The sequence below is a fragment of the Euprymna scolopes genome, chromosome 20 (genome assembly GCF_053919585.1).
Source record: "Euprymna scolopes isolate OS-2025 chromosome 20, ASM5391958v1, whole genome shotgun sequence".
NCBI lineage: Eukaryota > Metazoa > Mollusca > Cephalopoda > Sepiida > Sepiolidae > Euprymna > Euprymna scolopes.
The window spans coordinates 1,746,142-1,768,489 of NC_136501.1; the positions used below are offsets into that span (position 1 = coordinate 1,746,142).

General features: G+C 32.0%; 1 protein-coding gene across 1 annotated transcript in view; it reads left to right on the plus strand.

The window, feature by feature from the left end:
• Nucleotides 1-22,348, plus strand: part of LOC145241288 (ras-related protein Rab-21-like) — a 68,491-nt gene that overhangs the window by 32,994 nt on the left and 13,149 nt on the right. Inside the window, exons 2-3 of the mRNA XM_080104036.1 lie at nt 16,739-16,798; nt 19,864-19,971. Coding sequence (XP_079960162.1) covers nt 16,739-16,798; nt 19,864-19,971 — 168 coding nt within the window. The remainder of the gene's footprint in view (nt 1-16,738; nt 16,799-19,863; nt 19,972-22,348) is intronic.

Sequence of the window (22,348 nt, forward strand, 5' to 3'; positions counted from 1 at the left end):
GTAGGGGGCTACTAACTGGGACATAATTGCAGGGACACTATTTAGGGAGTTTAGCAGCAAGATGACTGTTTACATTGCACTTGTACTTCTGCATGTCAGTATAGTCGGGGAAACAGGAACCCGGAATGGAATTTCAAGGTCTAGCAGTTCTGAGAAAGAAACTATTAGTGTAGAAGGCTTTCCGACATCTAGGGATCTCTACCGTGTAGGGAGGGGACTTTATTGCTTGTTGGGTTTGTCAGAAGTATTTACTTCGAGGGGGTACCAGAGCTTGTAGTTCATTGGAGCATCTACCATTAAACTACTTGTAAAACAAGCAGAGGGATGCAACATTTTGTTGATGGGACAGAGGCTGAAGCCTAGCTGACAATCTAGGACTAATTAGCTTAGTGACTCTCCTTTGAACTCTGTCCAGGAATGATAGACTAGTAGCAGGTGCACCAGCCCAAATGTGACAACAATACTCCATACATGGTCAAATGATTGCCTTGTAGAGGTAGAGAGTACTTTCAGGCATAAGTAACTTTATTTAAAAAGACCCCACCTTCTTTGCAGCAGCAGCAGTAGTGGCGGTAATGCCCTCAATGTATCTGTTCCAACTCCTGTTCCTTGTGAACGTTAAACTAAGGAGTTTGAACAAAGTACTTTCAGGAAATGTATCATTAGCCATAGCTATTGGTGGTTAAGGTTTTTTGCAATTAATAAAGAAAAAAAGCTTAGTCTTAGCAGCATTGAATGTGACCATCCATTTTTGTCCTCATTCCACTACAGATTAGAGGTCTTTGTCTAGGTTTGCTGCCATTGCTTTAGATATGTATTCATTTGTTTTCCTCTCATGCCAGTTATAGAGCATGGTGTCATCAGCAAATATACCCAGCTCCGAAACAATTTTATCAGGGAGATCGTCTATGAATGTTATGAATAATAAAAATCCAAGGATAAATCCCTGAAGTACGCCTTCATTTATACCATTGTTTTGATATACGACCATCAGGGACGATCTGGATTCTTCTCTTATTTAAAAAGGATTTAATTATGTCAAGTATTCGACCAGTGATACTATATGATCTGATTTTCTTGAAGACCATCGTGCCATACCCTATAAAAAACCTTAGATATATCTAGGGCTACTGCTCTACCCACCCCTATTTTATCCAGTGTATGGTATATATGTTCAGATTACAGTTAGGATATCTGCTTGTTGTGTAGAGATTACAGTTAGGATATCCGAATGAGCTTGCCTAAATCCATATTGTTGGTCAAACAGAAGTTTAGTAGCTGTAAAGTGATTGACTAGCGCTTGGTTAATTATGGATTCAAATATTTTAGTGAAAAGAGGGAAAAGGTTAATGGGTCGATAATTTAATGGGTCAGTTCTTTCAACAGAATTCTTGCAGACTCGTACCACAGAAGCAGTTTTCCAGCAGTCAGGAAAGCAAGATTCATTAAGGTATTTGTTGAAAAGTTCGAAGAGGATTGGAGCAACCTCAGCAGAGCATTTTTTTTGATAGTACAGCCGGGATGAGATCGGGTCTACATGCTTTTGAGGTGTCTAAGTTTTTTATGGTATTATGCACTTGAGAACGGGTGATTTTCAGATCATCTAGTGTGGTGTCTGTCCACAAAGGAAAATAAGGGAGGGAATGGTTTGCTGTGTCCAATGTAGAATTTAAGGCAAACTGACATGTTAGCTTTCTTGGTTGCCGTGCAAACAACCTCATGATTGTTGGATAGTGGCGAAATTGTTGATTGCCCATTGTTTACTACACTGTTGTAGATTTTTCTAGAACTCATGAATTCCTAATTTCTCTGCGTCTGGTTTCGGTGTATTCGCTTTTAGCTGCCACTATTTCTTACAATTACTTCTAGCTTCTATAAACTTTTGTGTGTGTACTGAACTATGTCAAATAAAATCTGCAGTATGCATACTGCCTTTGAGCAATGGCAACTCTGCAAGAAGTCAGCCATTGGGGAAAGTAGAGTTTGCTATAGAACTTCCATGTAGGGACATGTACTTCAATTGCCACTTTGAACCACTCGGTGGTCTCATTTACACTGTTCAGCAGAAAGAGAAAAGATATTTCTCCATGGGCCATCTCTGATGAGATCCCTGATAGCTTCCCAGTTGGCCTTTTATAATAACTTGTTGTTTTGAGCAATGGCTCTTTAGCTTTGGGTCAAAAGTTTAGGGTGATTTCTACCATTATCACAGCATTATCAGCATTCCTGAGTGGGCTATGGGCATTCATTATGCAATCATCGTTAGGTTAGAAATAGATCTAGAAGTAAGGCTTGTTGGTCTTACTGATCTGGTACACATGTTGGAAACGTAACTGTCTGTGATAGGGAATGAGATATAGAGAAGCTACGTGTTATGCTACCAGCTGCATCTGTGTAAGTAAAACCAAGCCAATTTCTGTGGTGGACATTGAAGTCACCAAATACATGTACTTGTGCGCTAGTATTGAGGGAGAGTGCTGTATGTATGCTGTCAGAGACTTGGTTGATTAGAGTACAGTCCTGGGTCGAGGGAGAGCAGTAGAGAAAACAAAAGTAACTAACGCTATGTTGCAGGTTAAATCTAAAGCACATGAAGGCCTGGCTGTCTGATTTTAGTTTAGATTCTCTAGTCAAAGAGAGGGTGTTTCGAATATAGACTCCAAGCCCGTGCATATGTCTGCCTAAGTCCTTACGGCAGAGTGGAAGATAACCAGGCATGTCAAAATGGTTAGAGGGGATGAAGGAGTGTAAGTTAGTTTCACTTAGCACTAAGATATCCAGGGTGTTTGCTAGGAGAAATGATTCAACATCTAAATTAGTTCCTGTGGATATTTGTGAATGCAAACCTCAAGGGAGGAGGCAAATTGGGTTTGTTTGAGTTTACACCTGGTTTGATTGTAATTTTTTATTGTACTGTCATTTTATTTTATTTAAAAGTTTCAGTTTAAAGGTGAGAGATGCTGAACAAGCACACAACACAAGTAGACCATTAGCTGACTCTTCATCTGCAGGATTGTGGCCTCAGGAAAGTCCAGCGGAGTTAGGTGCAGGGTCCCTTTCCATGCGCGACATGACACTACAACCACCCCGATATTATACAACTGATGATGGAGCAGTCACTCTAAGTACTACTAAAGAGTTAGGGCTCCTGTACTATCCGTCGGAAACAGCAGCCAGACAAACTGTCAAACCGGTATCCTCAACCCATCAGACAAAAATCAGCCCAATCCAATTACATTGGCATATATGGCACTCAAGCACCCCCAGAGTGTCCAGTTTTAGAGAATGGGAATGAGGCTGGAGTGGGGAATAGTGTTTATTGTCCTAGTCAGGAAACAGTCAACCACTGGGTGTTTCTGTCAAGTGCCTGTGGTTGCACCTCTGCGCCTGGCTAATAAAAGCCAGGCGATAGGCAGAGCCTATCTACTCCTCAAGCAGTTTAGGTTTGCAAACCGGTAATTTGTTCGAGTCCTCAGCTCTAGAAAGGTCGTCAATCAGAACTGAAGCCTCCCTCTTCTTTATTTAGTGCTAAGACATATGAGATCAGTAGCAAAGATTTAGCTTCATAGTTTTCCTTTTAGACGGATGACCTGGGAAGATCTAGGGGTCCATCAGCACCATGAGAGTTAGTCTCGCACCTGGGTCCTAAATCAGATATTTCTGCGAACCCCCGCATGGGCAGTTATGATTTATTAAGTTAGTACTAAACGTTATATATCTACTGTAAAATTACACCCCTCAAAAAATAGAAAAGCATATTACTATGCTTTCAATCCCCTCCCCCTTTTCAGTAACCATGTAAGAAAAAGTCATGCAGTGGAAGCATCTAAATTTGCAACTTGTTGATTTGAGAGATGAGCCAATATATGGTTAAAATATTGTTCATGTGTTTAGCAATGGTATAAAATGTATAAGTATGATTGAAAGTGATATTAGGAATTAAGATAAAATTTGACGCATGAACTCTGAATATTCAAGTTGATAAGAGGGATAATAAATGTACTTCTTCAATATAGATTAAAGTTGTAATATATCTATGATTTGAAGTACATTTCGGTACAGCTATAACTGGAAGTAAAGTCTTAGCTATGGAAAATTCAGTATATACAAATAGATATAAATAGAAATATGGACATATTTACAGTAGATACAAGCATATACAAATTGTAGATATTAAGTATACTACTTAAATAAAGTTCTGGCTTTTAACATTTAAAGATAAATCCTTTCATTAAAATTTGGAGATGTATTGCATAACAAAAACTATCAGCTCAATTTTTTAATTTGAATTAGAAAAAATGATCTGAACTAAGATTAAAAACAATATTTGTGTGTATTAGGAATTCAAAGATGGTGGTAAGGCGAGATTAAACGGTTTTAAAACCAGTTTAGATAATGTCTAAAAGTACAGAACATATGCAGTTATTTGGAGTCAGAATGATTATCTATTTGCAAACTGGCAAAGATTTATCGGGTTTAGTGTTGACAGAATTCAATGACAGGCATTTAGACAAAATGGAATAAAAACAAATGAAGAAGACATGATGGTTTAGGATTTTTTTTTATTAGAATGGACATGATGTATGTAATGCTTAAAAATTAAATGATTACCAGAAAATAAAATTATTATGAAAAAAATTTAAATAGAATAAAAATAAAATGAAATTCCTGCTGTCTATTAAATTTTTTTGGTTTATTATATCATTGTTTATATATCAAATTTTGTTTTAAAAAAAAACTTGAATTTTGTCTGGAGAAACACTTGAAAAACTTTTGAAAACAGACATTGACAATCTGTACGAACCTTATTGTCTTTTCTAAAGACATATCTGACATTTTGGTCAAACAAAAGTTTCTCTTAATATTCTACTTTATAGGCTTTTACAGTGACGATTAAGAATTAGATTCTCAGTAGGAAATCTTTCTTTACAGCCAGATTGTGCAGTCATTGCCAAGATGAGGGCCAGTTGAGCGAGGATACCGAGATTAGGGATATCTTTTAGGTGATATTTTGTCACCAATGCTCAAATTTTCCACATACTGTTTATGGAGTAATGTTGTGTTTTCATAACTTTCTTCCCATTGAACAGCATTAAAAAGGGAGTTTTATACTCATCTAGTGATCCTCTCCATCTTCAACCTCTTCATGGATGTGCTTGTGTCCAGAGTGGGGAAATTGTTCACTCATTAAGCTAATAGAACGGAGACTCAACACACCAAATGCGCACAAGTGTTTATGAACCTGGTGTGCGTGTAATATGTTACGTTATTAATAAATGTGCAACACAGTTTTTTATAGTGTGATATTATGCTTACCTTTATACATGTTGTACAATATGTATTGTAATATGATTACCCTTGTCTATGTTGTACAATATGTATTGTAATATGATTACCCTTGTACATGTTGTACAATATGTATTGTAATATGATTACCCTTGTACATGTTGTACAATATGTATTGTAATATGATTACCCTTGTACATGTTGTACAATATGTATTGTAATATGATTACCCTTTGTACATGTTATACAATATGTATTGTAATATGATTACCCTTTGTACATGTTATACAATATGTATTGTAATATGATTACCCTTGTACATGTTGTACAATATGTATTGTAATATGATTACCCTTGTACATGTTGTACAATATGTATTGTAATATGATTACCCTTGTACATGTTGTACAATATGTATTGTAATATGATTACCCTTGTACATGTTGTACAATATGTATTGTAATATGATTACCTTTGTACATGTTGTACAATATGTATTGTAATATGATTACCTTTGTACATGTTGTACAATATGTATTGTAATATGATTACCTTTGTACATGTTGTACAATATGTATTGTAATATGATTACCCTTGTACATGTTGTACAATATGTATTGTAATATGATTACCCTTGTACATGTTGTACAATATGTATTGTAATATGATTACCTTTGTACATGTTGTACAATATGTATTGTAATATGATTACCTTTGTACATGTTGTACAATATGTATTGTAATATGATTACCTTTGTACATGTTGTACAATATGTATTGTAATATGATTACCTTTGTACATGTTGTACAATATGTATTGTAATATGATTACCCTTTGTACATGTTGTACAATATGTATTGTAATATGATTACCTTTATACATGTTGTACAATATGTATTGTAATATGATTACCCTTGTACATGTTGTACAATATATATTGTAATATGATTACCCTTGTACATGTTGTACAATATGTATTGTAATATGATTACCCTTGTACATGTTGTACAATATGTATTGTAATATGATTACCCTTGTACATGTTGTACAATATGTATTGTAATATGATTACCTTTGTACATGTTGTACAATATATATTGTAATATGATTACCCTTGTATATGTTGTACAATATTTATTGTAATATGATTACCCTTTGTACATGTTATACAATATGTATTGTAATATGATTACCCTTGTACATGTTGTACAATATGTATTGTAATATGATTACCCTTTGTACATGTTGTACAATATATATTGTAATATGATTACCCTTGTATATGTTGTACAATATGTATTGTAATATGATTACCCTTTGTACATGTTGTACAATATATATTGTAATATGATTACCTTTATACATGTTGTACAATATATATTGTAATATGATTACCCTTGTACATGTTGTACAATATGTATTGTAATATGATTACCCTTGTACATGTTGTACAATATGTATTGTAATATGATTACCCTTGTACATGTTGTACAATATGTATTGTAATATGATTACCTTTGTACATGTTGTACAATATATATTGTAATATGATTACCCTTGTATATGTTGTACAATATTTATTGTAATATGATTACCCTTTGTACATGTTATACAATATGTATTGTAATATGATTACCCTTGTACATGTTGTACAATATGTATTGTAATATGATTACCCTTGTACATGTTGTACAATATGTATTGTAATATGATTACCCTTGTACATGTTGTACAATATGTATTGTAATATGATTAAACTTGTACAATTTGTACAATATGTATTGTAATATGATTACCTTTGTACATGTTATACAATATGTATTGTAATATGATTACCCTTGTACATGTTGTACAATATGTATTGTAATATGATTACCCTTGTACATGTTGTACAATATGTATTGTAATATGATTACCCTTGTACATGTTGTACAATATGTATTGTAATATGATTACCCTTGTACATGTTGTACAATATGTATTGTAATATGATTACCCTTGTACATGTTGTACAATATGTATTGTAATATGATTACCTTTGTACATGTTATACAATATGTATTGTAATATGATTACCCTTGTACATGTTGTACAATATGTATTGTAATATGATTACCCTTGTACATGTTGTACAATATGTATTGTAATATGATTACCTTTGTACATGTTATACAATATGTATTGTAATATGATTACCCTTGTACATGTTGTACAATATGTATTGTAATATGATTACCCTTGTACATGTTGTACAATATGTATTGTAATATGATTACCCTTGTACATGTTGTACAATATGTATTGTAATATGATTACCTTTGTACATGTTGTACAATATATATTGTAATATGATTACCCTCGTACATGTTGTACAATATGTATTGTAATATGATTACCCTTGTACATGTTGTACAATATGTATTGTAATATGATTACCCTTGTACATGTTGTACAATATGTATTGTAATATGATTACCCTTGTACATGTTGTACAATATGTATTGTAATATGATTACCCTTGTACATGTTGTACAATATGTATTGTAATATGATTACCCTTGTACATGTTGTACAATATGTATTGTAATATGATTACCTTTGTACATGTTGTACAATATGTATTGTAATATGATTACCTTTGTACATGTTGTACAATATGTATTGTAATATGATTACCCTTTGTACATGTTATACAATATGTATTGTAATATGATTACCCTTGTACATGTTGTACAATATGTATTGTAATATGATTACCCTTGTACATGTTGTACAATATGTATTGTAATATGATTACCCTTGTACATGTTGTACAATATGTATTGTAATATGATTACCCTTTGTACATGTTGTACAATATGTATTGTAATATGATTACCCTTGTACATGTTGTACAATATGTATTGTAATATGATTACCCTTGTACATGTTGTACAATATGTATTGTAATATGATTACCCTTGTACATGTTGTACAATATGTATTGTAATATGATTACCTTTGTACATGTTATACAATATGTATTGTAATATGATTACCCTTGTACATGTTGTACAATATGTATTGTAATATGATTACCCTTGTACATGTTGTACAATATGTATTGTAATATGATTACCCTTGTACATGTTGTACAATATGTATTGTAATATGATTACCTTTGTACATGTTATACAATATGTATTGTAATATGATTACCCTTGTACATGTTGTACAATATGTATTGTAATATGATTACCCTTGTACATGTTGTACAATATGTATTGTAATATGATTACCCTTGTACATGTTGTACAATATGTATTGTAATATGATTACCCTTGTACATGTTGTACAATATGTATTGTAATATGATTACCCTTGTACATGTTGTACAATATGTATTGTAATATGATTACCCTTGTACATCTTGTACAATATGTATTGTAATATGATTACCCTTGTACATGTTGTACAATATGTATTGTAATATGATTACCCTTGTACATGTTGTACAATATGTATTGTAATATGATTACCCTTGTACATGTTGTACAATATGTATTGTAATATGATTACCTTTGTACATGTTATACAATATGTATTGTAATATGATTACCCTTGTACATGTTGTACAATATGTATTGTAATATGATTACCCTTGTACATGTTGTACAATATGTATTGTAATATGATTACCCTTGTACATGTTGTACAATATGTATTGTAATATGATTACCCTTGTACATGTTGTACAATATGTATTGTAATATGATTACCCTTGTACATGTTGTACAATATGTATTGTAATATGATTACCCTTGTACATGTTGTACAATATGTATTGTAATATGATTACCTTTGTACATGTTATACAATATGTATTGTAATATGATTACCCTTGTACATGTTGTACAATATGTATTGTAATATGATTACCCTTGTACATGTTGTACAATATGTATTGTAATATGATTACCCTTGTACATGTTGTACAATATGTATTGTAATATGATTACCCTTGTACATCTTGTACAATATGTATTGTAATATGATTACCCTTGTGAATACCAGTTGTTCTGTGCAAAACGTGAAGTGAATTGTAGCGTGAAGTACATTGAATAGAATGCAGCTTTTTTGTTTTTTTTTTATCGTGTCTTCCAATTTCTGAGTGTTCTCTTTTGACGTCTCGTTTGAGATGAGCACATTGCTGATAAATTAATATTTGTCGTTTTTTTCATTTCAATCCAAATGTTTGTTACTTTCGGTGTTGACAACAGCTTATGTTCAGTTATGGTAGCTGCTGTATATTCAAGGTTATCCCTGTGTATACAATCCCTGTATATGCAGTCACTTTGTTGAATTAAACTCACATCAGATATTTATAGTTCATTCGTTCGCTAGCGAGACTTATAAAAATTTTGCCAAATTATTTCAACTTCTCACACTCCTTGCTTCTTTCTGAACTCATAAATAAATTCACTTTAGCAAACCACTAAAAATACCTGCAAAGAATTCTGTCTCTGGATTTGTTAAATGTTGAAATATAATGCTTACATTAAATATATAATGCTTACTTTAAAAATTAAAATATGAGTGAATTTAAGGAGAGTACAAGCAAAGGTGGGCGCTCTCTACCATGCTAGAAAATTGCTCATACCTGGTAGTATCTTGTACATCTGCAAGACCCATGCATAGAGTATTGTTACCACACCTGCCACTAGTTTCAACGTTTAAAAAAAGGGTTGCCAACCTAATAAGTTGCACACTATCAACCAAACTTCAACTTCTGTCCCATCACTGAAATGTTTTTATTAGTATTTTAATAGAATATGCTCCAAGGAACTCCAGGCACTTGTACTTCCTCGACATAAATACCACAACTAACCCAACAAGCAACAAAATCCCACCCCTACACTGTTGAGATTCCTAGATGCTGGAAAGTCTTTTACTCAAACAGTTTCTTCAAACTGCTAGATTTTAGAATTCCCTCTTAGAATCTGTGCTTCCCTGACTACTGACATGCAGAGATTCAAGTGTAATCTGTTCACTTTTATCTTTTCATGTGGTCAAAGGTCATCACAAATATGTGGTCAAAGGTCATCACAAATATGTATCCATTATTTGACATTAAACATATGCAATGTGACTCGATAAAATGTCTCATAAAAGTTAACTGGCAGTATTTTAGTGCATTCAGTTGTGTAACTATTCTAACCAATTTCATTTGAACGTCGACGATATTATTGAGATCTGCATATTCACATTTAATCGCAAGTGTTGAACATACATTTCTTTTCTACTATTTATATAAAATAAACTTTGATTTTGTTCCCTATGGACTTGAAAATGGCTCGGCTGATTTTTATGAAATTTCGCATAAAGATACTTTATGTGCCTCACAGTGTTCTTAGATCAGTTTTGTGTCGGAATGTCTTCAATAATTATCGATAATCGATAATCGATAATCGAAATAATCCAATGAAAGAAGGAACAGGCGATTTTGACTGAACACCTTACACAGCCTAACATCACAAGTTATTTTTATTTTTTTACAATTTATGATATTTTATTTTCTCAAAAAATAAAATAAAAAGCAAAAATAAATTCATGCATTTTTTTTTTTTTTTCATTATATTCTGTGATCATTATTTGATAAATACTGAAAATTTAATTAAAATTGGTTAATTTTCTGATTTTTTGTCAATTTTTAAGTTAAAGGAGTCAAAATGTTTATACATTTTGAACATCAGGATTCATTTTGCACAATTGTGAAGTATTTCTATAAAATTATCATTTTTCAATTTCAAATGAACACTGCTTTGTCCATTTTGGTTTTGTTCAGTTTTTATTGACATCAGGTGGAAAAATATGTTGTCAACATTTTTTCAAAGTTGTGCGTTGTCATTTTTGTGTGCCTCACTTTTAAAGAGAGATAATTTTTCCTTCATGTAATATTTTGATTTTCTGTTTGTTTTCTACTTAACACATTTGTATCCTTTGTTTTGTTTTTTTTTGTCACAATTCAGTTGAAGAATGATTAAATCAGATATTTAGAAATCAAAAAGAAAAAAAATTACAAAAAAATTCTTTGAAGTTTTTACTCCAAGTTTTTAATCAATAATAATAAACGATAAACTTTATTAAAAATAAAAATTCTGTAATCCATCAATTTTCATCATCTCGTTAAAAAGTATTCACTGTTTTTCTCAAGTGTTTTTTTTTTTTTCATAATAATGCAATTAAAAACCTGTAAAAATAAGAATGTTGATTCCATTTCAAAAATGGTGTCTCCACGCCTTCAAAAGTGCACGTGAACAATTATTTTTATCTAAAAGTGCTCATTCTCTCCCCAAAATGCACTGTCTGAAATAATTGAGGTCAGTAGTTTTGAATGATTAGAGGCTACAAAAGTGTGAATGACAATATTTCAGATATTCATAACGATTTTTTTTTTTTTTTTTCCACTTTTTTTCTGTGATTATTAAATAAAACAATGGAATTGTTTTACAATGGCTTTTTTTCAAACTATGAAAAGTTGACTTTTTTTTTTCTACTTCATAGCAACTTTTTTTATTTTTTAAAAAGCATCACAAGATGTCCTAAGCATTTTTATTGTCTGGTTTGGATAAGTTCTTTTTATGAGCTAAACATGGCTTTTATTTCAATCATGATACTAATGACGCCCCCCCCCCCCGTGTTAGCAAGTTAAAAGGGGGGGTATTTTTTTTTTTTTTTTTTTTTTTTTAGTGATCACCACTTATCAAGGCCCGGAAGCCACTCAGGGATAAGGGTTATTGCAAGTACATTACGTTAGTGTGGAGATTTGATGAAGTGTTTACTTAAGGGGGCGGTTCATTAGGAATTTGTTAACATTGGACTTGAACACATCCAAGTTGTAGTCCGGTGGGAAGCAGGCAGACGGAACAGTTCCACAGGCGTGCAGTTCTAAGAAAGAAGCTTTGTTCATGGAATCCGCGTTTTGATTTAGGCACAGATATAGAGTGGGGGAAATTTTTCACAGTGGATTCAGCTAGACGGGTGTTTTTCGTGAAAGATTGGCGAGGGGGGACCAGAGATTGGAGTTCAGATGAGCCCTGCTATGGAAATAACGATAAAACAAGGATAGGCTCGCAACGTCTCTTCCGTGGGAGAGAGGTTGCAGGGTAGAAAAAAGGGCATCCCCCACTAAGCCACAAAGTCTATTTTGTATTCTGTCAAGGCAGGATAGGCTGTTTTTAGCAGCTCCTGCCCAGATATGGCAGCAGTATTCCATCCTTGGACGTACTTGGCTTTTATATAGATAGAGAATTGCATCAGTAGTGAGATATCTTCTGGAGCAGTAGAAAGATCCCACCATCTTTCCAGCGACCTTGGCAACAGACTTGATGTACGTGTTCCATTTCAAATCAGGAGTAAAGGTCAAACCCAGAAGCTTGTCAAAACATGGGGCCTCACCCAGACAAGAGCCATCCATCACAATTGATGCCAGATGGGGATCAGAGCGTTGATGATGTAAGGATAGGAGTTTGGTTTTGGATGCATAAAAGGTAACCAGCCACATCTTCCCCCACTGAACAACGCGCTCGAGATCAGAGGAGAGAGAATCAGAGAGAACTTTGTCATTTACAGCCTTTGATGTGTTGCCGTAGATGGTTGTGTCATCAGCATAGATGTCAACGAATGATTTAAGTATGTGTTTAGGGAGGTCATTGATGTAGATCAGGAAGAGAGTTAGGCCCAGGATTAACCCCTGAGGGACTCCAGCATTTATATTGCAGGCCTCCGATTTTTGTCCATCGACCACTACTCTTATGAGCCTATCAGCAGAACAGAGAAGAGGAAGTTATTCATTAACATGCACAAAAGGAAACTGATGAAAGACTGGGTATAACAGGTCAACAAGTTTTGCAAAAGACTGGGTATAACAGGTCAACAAGTTTTGCAACAGTTGGAGGCGGTTTACAGACAACCTTGGGTTTGTGTTGACAACAATTACGTTTGAGAATAGTTGGGAGTTGGACACCGTTGAAGATAAGTCGTGGCTTGGATGAGATTGAGATGATCTGACATCAACTGACAAATACGGCCTCAACAGAACCTAGATATAGATTTTAGCATGTGAATCGATGGTGTCACACACACATCCAGAATTTAACTGATATTTGGAGAATGTGTTGGAGTTTTGTTTTTATTTATTTAGTTTTTTTTTTTATATTTGTGAACCTGTGCCCGTCCCCTCCTCTGTGACATATTCTGTATACCAGCAGAAAGATTCAGAAACTTTGGATAACTAGCAGTGTTACCCAGCATATAGCAGGCTGAAACGAACCTTCAAATGGCACATATCAAAATCTTAGCAATGGCGTGATGTGTTATTCAAACTTTGCTCTGTCGAAAACAGAGGTTAAAGGCTAGGATGCTGACTTTAGATGTGATTGTACAGATACAAATGGGAAAGCTGTGTTCAAAATGGGTTCCACAATCTGTCAAATACAACACATCGACAATACAGTGTTTGCAATTCAATGCAGTAAAAAACCTTTTGCATGAATGGATGAAACTTGGATCCACCACTTCATTCTGGAGTTGAATCCACAATCACCTGTATGAGCCATCACGTGAAAGCCATCCAAAACGATCAAAGTGCAGGCATCAACAAGCAAGATTTTAGACTCCATATTTCGGGTTACGCAAGATACTTTGTTCATCTATTAGATGAAAAAGAAAAAAATAATAAATAGGGAGAAATTGACAAAATAATGGGCCACAAATGAAGAAGAAAAAAATACTATTTCATCAAGACAATGCATCATGTTGCAAGCCGATAGTAAGACTACATGAATTTCACTATAAGTTGATTCTGCACCCACCCTATTCTCCAGATCTAGTCCCTAGCGACTACTGATAGTTTGTAGACATCCAAAGAATGCTCCAGGGAAAGAGATTTGGCTCCAATGAAGAGTTATATTGCAAACAAAGGTGTATTTTGAAGCCAAAGACAAATCTTTTTAAAAACGGGCTTCAAATTGTTAGGGTAACATTGAAATTGATGTCAAAAAGTGATACATCGTTATGTTGATGCGTAAAGTCAAATTTTATCTTCAAGTTTTATTGCGACTTGAGTGGTGTGTGTATATTTTATCGTCTTGTATCAAAAGCTATTGATCACTAATGTGACCTTCATCTTTCTATTTGCATTTTCATAAATATTTTTTTCACAAATCTAAATATTGGTCCCCCGATTTATCGGAGAGGGGCCTATGTTTTTAGTGGTATCTGTGTGTCCGTGCTTCCATGCGTTCGGACGATTGCCAGATAACCGTCCATTAGTTTTTCCTAAAATTTTGCCACAAATAGATGTGCATAGTAAAAAAAATTTTTTTTTTGCAAAAATTCCCGTTGTGTCTCCAGGGGCTCAAGAGTTCAAAAATGCCCCAAAATGACATGTTTTGCTCCATAACTTTTGATCCGCACATTGTTCTTAATATAAATCCAGTATGGGTGACTCTGGCAAAATTTTGGTTTGCATCCCTCTGGGACTTTTAGTGCTAAAAACGTCCCTTTCTAGAACTCTTTTTTTCATATTACTCAAAAATTTGATATGTATGTCTATATAGTGATTTTCCATGTTGAATTCAAATAAACATGTCTTAAGGTATAAAACTGCACCATTTGTCCATTTTTACTGTGATTCAGCATTCCCAGGAGCTCAAAAGGGGTCACAAATTCCCCAAAATTGCAAAAAATGACACTTTTTACCCCATAACTTTTGCCCCATCCATTAGATTTTTCTGAAACTTAGCGAAAATGTGAAGGCAACGTTGGCCTTTCACATTTCTCACATTCATCATTTCTTCACTATTTTTTGTGGTGTCATCTCACATGCAGCACTAGAGGGGGGCCATGCATGCGTGGCTTGTTTTATCTATTTTTTTTTTATTTATTTTTTTTTTTCAATCCCTGTGAATTAATCGGTGCAACTTTGTAATTGATAAGCTTATCGCTCCCATCTGTCGCCCAGATTGCAGAGTTCATGTTTTGATGAAACTTGTTGCACTTGGCTTTTGTTAAAAAATGCTGTCAGCAATATTTTTAGTGTATAACAGTAAAAAACAAAAAGTAAATTTTAAATTTCAGGTATTTAGGATTTTTGTCCAGAATTCCTCCTATATTAATAAAAGAAAAATCGGTATGATGCACATACCTATGATGGAACGAAAATGTCATATTCCAAAAATGATGTAAATTGATCAAGTACATTTTTTTTTTTTTTTTTGAAAAGAATGTCATTTTTTTTTTTTTTTTTTTTTTGTGAAAAGAATGTCATATTCCAAAAATGATGTAAATCGATCAAGTACATTTTTTTTTTTTTTTTTTTTTTTTTTAAGAAAATCAAATTTTTGGAGAAACAAAGGGAGATAACTCAAGATCAACATAAGCCTTGTAATGGCTACAATTTACCATTATGCACTTAAAATTATTTAAAAATTTTCTATATATTAAAAACTACTTGGTCAATGTACCTGATTTTTGGAATATGATCTTTTTGTTCCATCATGGATATGTACATCAAAGATTTTTCTGTATTTTTCTTTTTTAATATAAGGGATATTCTGAATAATCACTGTATTTAATCTTTGCGTGTTTAAAAGTGAAACTAAGTTTAAATGAATGTTACTTCATTTTTTTTTTTTTTAACTTTGAAAAATGATTTTCTACCGCGTTTGTTTTGAAATCAATGGAAAAACATTAATTTTTACATATGCACTTTTTCTCATAGAACCAAAGAATTGATACATTTTAAAAATGGAGAAGCTAATTTCTTTAAAAAATTCGAAAGATATGATTTGCGTAATTATGCCATCGCAGACTACGGAATTGTTTAAGAATTCAAATCCAATCGTATTAATTGGTTCAGTTATACATTAATATTATGGTCGAGACATCAAAGGGAAGAAACCAGCTCAACCTAAATGGGCTGGTGAACACTTGCAACAACTAAACAAAGTTAATACTATTACAAAAGCTGCAGTCTTTTGTGGGCTCTGGATTTTGAAAAAGAAAAAAAAAAAAGCAACTTGTGTTTAATGAATCGTTTACAGTTGGAATTATTTTGACATTAAATAAAATGGACAAGTCAAACCTTCACTTTTTTTTTCTTTCTAATCTTTTATTTCTTTTACATTTTGAGTTTGATTTTGCCCAATGGATATGATTACTGACTATGGAATCATTATTTTGTTCAAATCTGAGTTTATCTATTATAGTTTTTTATGCATTTATATTGCCTACAAAGGAATGAATGGACCTATAATTTCTTCCCAGCTATCGCAAACATAGCAACTTGTATTCAAGTAACCGTACATATGAAATTGCTTACAAACAAGACATTAAATAACCTTAAAAAAAAAAAATGTTTGCTATGTCGTGAAACAAGTAAACCTAATATTCTATATTTTCTTTTTCCAGGCTTCATTTTTGAACAAAAAAATCAATATTGGTGGCAAGAGGGTGAAATTAGCAATCTGGGTGAGTTTTATTTTTTAATTAACATTGATAAACATTCTTTACTTCTAAATTGTCTATCAATCTTGACCTATTTTTAGCGTGTGTGTCCTCTGTCCACATATTGTTATTGCTGTAGAGATGGTGATGATTGCTAATCTTTTTTGTTTTATAAAATAATACATCCTAATAAGTATGCTAACTTGCTATTGTTTTTCTAATTTCCGTTTAATAAGTCTCTTCTTTATAATTGGAAGAGCGCCAAGAAATTTTTTTTTCCATCACAAATAATATTGTTCAAATATTTAATCTATGCAAGTTTTTGCTTTTTTGTCCAGAATTCTCACTATATTAAAAACTAAAATACTAAAATCTTCATTATGTTTGTACTCCTGACAGAATGAAAAGAAAAAATCATATTCCGAAAAATCACATAAATTAAAATAATTTTTTAGCAAATTATGGGAAATAGGCATTACAAGGCTGTTTGAATTATGGAGTTATGTGCCCTTGTTTCTTCAGAATGACAACACGAGACAGTCCTCTTTTGCTTACTCATAAAATTTTTTTTTTTTTTTTAGTTAAAAAAAACTTTATCAATTTACATGATTTGGAGTATGACATTTTAGTTCAGTCACAGGTACAAGCATCATACAGATTTTATTTTTATTTTTAATTTTGGACAAGCCCCCCCCCCCCACACACACACTTTTTTATATGTAAGTTTTTTTACCAATATGTCATGTCTGTAAGACATTTCTTTTTTGTTTTCATGCCCAAAATTTCCATTGTTAAATGCCGAGAATGAACGAACAAATTTTAATGTCCGTTTTTGATTGTTTATTTAAAAAAAAAAAAAGTGTTATAATTCTTTTAAGTTGCACAAATTATCTAAAATGCTTCTGATAATTTCTTTTGGAAATCTTTGATCTATTAATGGGGAAAAAAAAACATGATTTATTAATGGGAAAAAAAAACATGATTTATTAATGGGGAAAAAAACATGATTTATTAATGGGGGAAAAAACATGATTTATTAATGGGGGAAAAAACATGATTTATTAATGGGGGAAAAAACATGATTTATTAATGGGGGAAAAAAACATGATTTATTAATGGGGGAAAAAAACATGATTTATTAATGGGGGAAAAAAACATGATTTATTAATGGGGGGAAAAAAACCATGATTTATTAATGGGAAAAAAAAAACATGATTTATTAATGGGGGAAAAAAACATGATTTATTAATGGGGGAAAAAAACATGATTTATTAATGGGGGAAAAAACATGATTTATTAATGGGGGGAAAAAAAACCATGATTCATTAATGGGAAAAAAAAACATGATTTATTAATGGGGAAAAAACATGATTTATTAATGGGAACAAACCAGATGATTTATTAATGGGAACAAACCAGATGATTTATAATTGGGGGGAAAAAAAAGATATCTGATGCTATACATCTTCCTATATATTGCATAAGCCTTATTTTATCTCTATCTTTTATGACAAAAGAATGCAAAAAATAAGCATGAATAATGTGTGATAAGCATAATCATTTTAATCGCATTCGGTAATTAAAATTTTTTTTCCTCATTTTGTTGCTCATTAAATCTGCTTTTCTGTTAAAAGAATGTAACTATGTAAAAGCTTGTAACGATGTAGCTGTTATCATGAAAATCCAATTAAATATATTAACTAGTTTTTGAACTAATGCTACATTAAAATAAATCAATAGTGAAGGGGTGTGGACTTTGCTGCTTAACAGGTTAGTTGGCACAAGTGCTATGAGTTCATCAGAGCACATTCCATTACTTATAAAACAGGCACAGGGATGTGATATTGCGGTAATGGGACAGAGGTTACAGCTTGACAGATAATGCAAAACCTATTAAATTTGAAACTCTTTAACCGTGTCTTAGAGAGAAAAACTAGTAGATGCATCAATCTAAATGTGGCAACAATACTCCATGCTAACCTTTTCCTTTATTTACATAACTATTTCGTTTTAAGATGATTTCATTATTCGATGCAATTACGTTACGACACCATGCTTTAGTCGTTACTTTTTTGAGCAAGGTTGAAAGAAAAAAAAAAAACAGTTGTTCGAATTACATTCAGACACTTATTCTAAACTAACAGGGTTTTATTTAATGAACATTGAAGCTTTCCTGGGCAATACATGATAACTATGCTAGTATATATCTAACGGTTAAGACGTTTACACATGAAAAGTAAAAAGCAAGATAGTTACAGCAAAGCAGACTCTCAAAAAATGCAAGCAATGATTTTTATGACTTTTATTTTAATTTATCAGAAAATTCTTTTCATCAATCATACTAAAAAAAAAAAGCAATTCTAAAGAAATATTTTGTTTTTTTTACAGTAAAAATCAATTTAAAAAACAATTTGTGATTTATGAAGTAAAACATTTTACTAATTTTGTAGACTTGAAAACATTTTCTTTACAGCGATTTTTTTTTTTTTTTTTTTTTTTTTTTTTTTTTTTTTTTTTTTTTTTTAATCCCAAAATTATGACAGATGCTTTTTGTTGTTGTTAGTGAATAAATTTAATTTTCTCAGTTAAGATAAATATTTAAAAGTTTTAGACTCAATTTTTAAAATATTTTAAGTATTTTTTAGTATCAGATCTTTCATTCAACATTCTAACTTATTAATATGGCAGCATTGGTTCTTGTCTAAAAGCAAAAATGAAAATATGTATGTACCTGTGATGAAACGAATATGGCATACTCAAAAAATCACAAATTAAGTTTTATTTTTAAATAAAATCAAATTTTATGATTAACCGAAGAATTCCCGTCTTATCCACCATTTTGAAAACAATTTTAAAAACAAAGGGAGATAACTCAACATAATTCTAACTTGAAAAATTTTTAATGCCTGCAAATTATTAATCGCTTAAAATGATTTTCTTTATTTAAAAATTCTGGATGCGAACTGCAGTGTTATTTTTTTACATCCAACATTTTTATTTCCTTTATGTGTCACAAATTATTTCCCCCACCCTTTTTTTTTTTTTTTTTTTGCATATGTCGATTTTAATTCTTCCATATTTATTTTCAGGATACGGCCGGTCAAGAAAAATTCCATGCGCTTGGACCAATTTATTACCGAGACAGCAATGGTGCTATTTTAGTATATGATATCACAAATGAAAAGTCTTTCCAAAAGGTTTTTTATAAACAATTTTTTGCTTTTTTCACATTGAATATCTCGCATTCTTTTCTAAAATGTTATTTTTGAGACTGTGAAATAGAATTTTTACTGCATAAACTACAGTGTGTCTCACAAAAAAATGCACTCGCACTGTTATCAGCGTTATCTGAGCAATAATGCTCATCAGTTTGAACATTTGTGAACATGATTCTTCAATTAGATTTGGTTTCTGTATTTGAAGTTCAATCTATTATGTTCATAAAGGTTTTATAGTCAGTCAAAGTGAGAGTACATTTTTTTTTGAGACACCTTGTATTTATAAAAACTGCTTATTTTCTTGTAACAATTATTTAACATTATAATCATTGTAAAATCGGTATTTTCTTCTATTATATAAAATTTTATATTATATTTAAAATTTAAAATATTATATTTTCTTCTATTATATAAAATTTAAAATATTATATTTTCTTCTATTATATAAAGGAAAGCTACATGTTCAATCAGCTGTCTAAAACTCTGAAAAGATACGTTTGATTCTTGAACTGTATTAAAAATTCTCCAAAACACAAATCTCAACAAAATAATCTAACACAAACGACACCAACTTGATATTTTTTTCTTTCAATTTATTTTAGAATTAGATCCACCGTAATGCATTTTGGTTTATTCACAAACAATTGAATCATTTTAATCTTTTGTTAATAGTTGAAAAAAAAAAAAAAAGAATGAATTACTTTGACCTTGTCTAAATTTGAAAGTTTTTAAATTGTTGAATAGAAAATCATTCAAATTGGCTTTAAAATACTTAGCAAATATTCATGTATTAACAGAATTGAATAAATTTTTATCTTACCCTTCCTCGTGCACTAATTTTTTCCTTGGTTACCTCATTGGAATAGATGTAGCTGCCACCATGTGGATTCACAAGGACAAAACGTGAGGGTTACACTATGTCGTCTATAGCGTTCTGCTTACAAGATAGAATTTTATTTTTATGCAACGACAAGAAATGAGCATTTTTGAGATAGAAGAATTAGGAACTTTCCTCCCGTGAGAAAACTATGAAGTTGACATGACAAGTTGGAACCACGTCAACTGTTCAGTGAGAGAAAAGATTTGGCATCATTTGTGTTGGGTTATTTTTGTTGATGAAATTCATGTTTTGGAAAATTTAATTCTCCAAAACATGTAAATCTCATCAACTATATGTTGCAATATTTTGGACATATAATGGGGTATGATCCCACACAGTCGGACGACTCTATTTATAAACGATGCTGCTAGGAACTGACGAATCAAATTAATTCACGTTCTGCTACCAACCAATCAAATCAGAATTGCTCCATAAATATTAAACCTTTTCCGTAGCAATTTCACGTTTTTTTTTCCATCTCGACACGGTAAGAATATTTTGCTCTGTGGAACTGTCTACTGCGAACAAGTCACCTCTCAAGACTTGTGTGTAACAGCGAACCATCGAAAACTGTTCTGTCTACTGCAAACCAGTCACCTCTTAAAACTTGTTTAGAACAATGAACCATCTGAAACTGTTCTGAAACTAAACATGGCTTACACTTCTAGACTATAAATATCAAATGATTTTATAACTACAGATTTTAAGATTTATATATTATGATATGACCCTTGAAGGTTCTAAATTGAATTTATTCCCAATGACATATCATGTTAATAAGAGGGAAAAAATGTAATATGCTGGTTGTGGTATGTTATGACCAAAGTGAAAAGATCATCTAAGGTTCTTTGATCAGTACTGTCGTGAAATAACCCAGAGCACAATTCGACAAGAAAAAATTACCAGACATAACAAGATTATATATCTATAATATAAAGCTGAACGTCTGTGTGTGTGTCTGGTCACGAATAGGCTCCTATATGGTTGACTATAGAAAACTGATCACATATAATGATAGATGTATCGAGACACAGGAATGGGTATGTTTGATCTGGCATAATGATGATTCATTAAAATTGTGGGGTCTGCGTACGCACCTGGTCCACAAAGTATGGAAATAAAAAAATTTTAAATTAAAAAAAACGTTTACAAGTGTTTTTGATATAGATGTACATAATAATACTTTGATAAGTATGTTTTAACTTAAATAGGGATGGTATGATAAAATTGTGGGGTCTGCGTTCACACCTGGCCTCCATAGAATGGAAATAGGCACAAACTTTAATAAAGATTTTTCATATCTGCGTAAGTATACTTTGATAATTATGTTTCAGTTTAAAGAAATATAGTATAATAAAATTATGGGATGTTCGTACACGCATGACCTCCATAGAATGGAAATATGTCACAAAGTTTAACAAGGTTTTTTAATATAGATCCACAGAATATTGTGATAAGTGTTTCAGTGTGAACAGG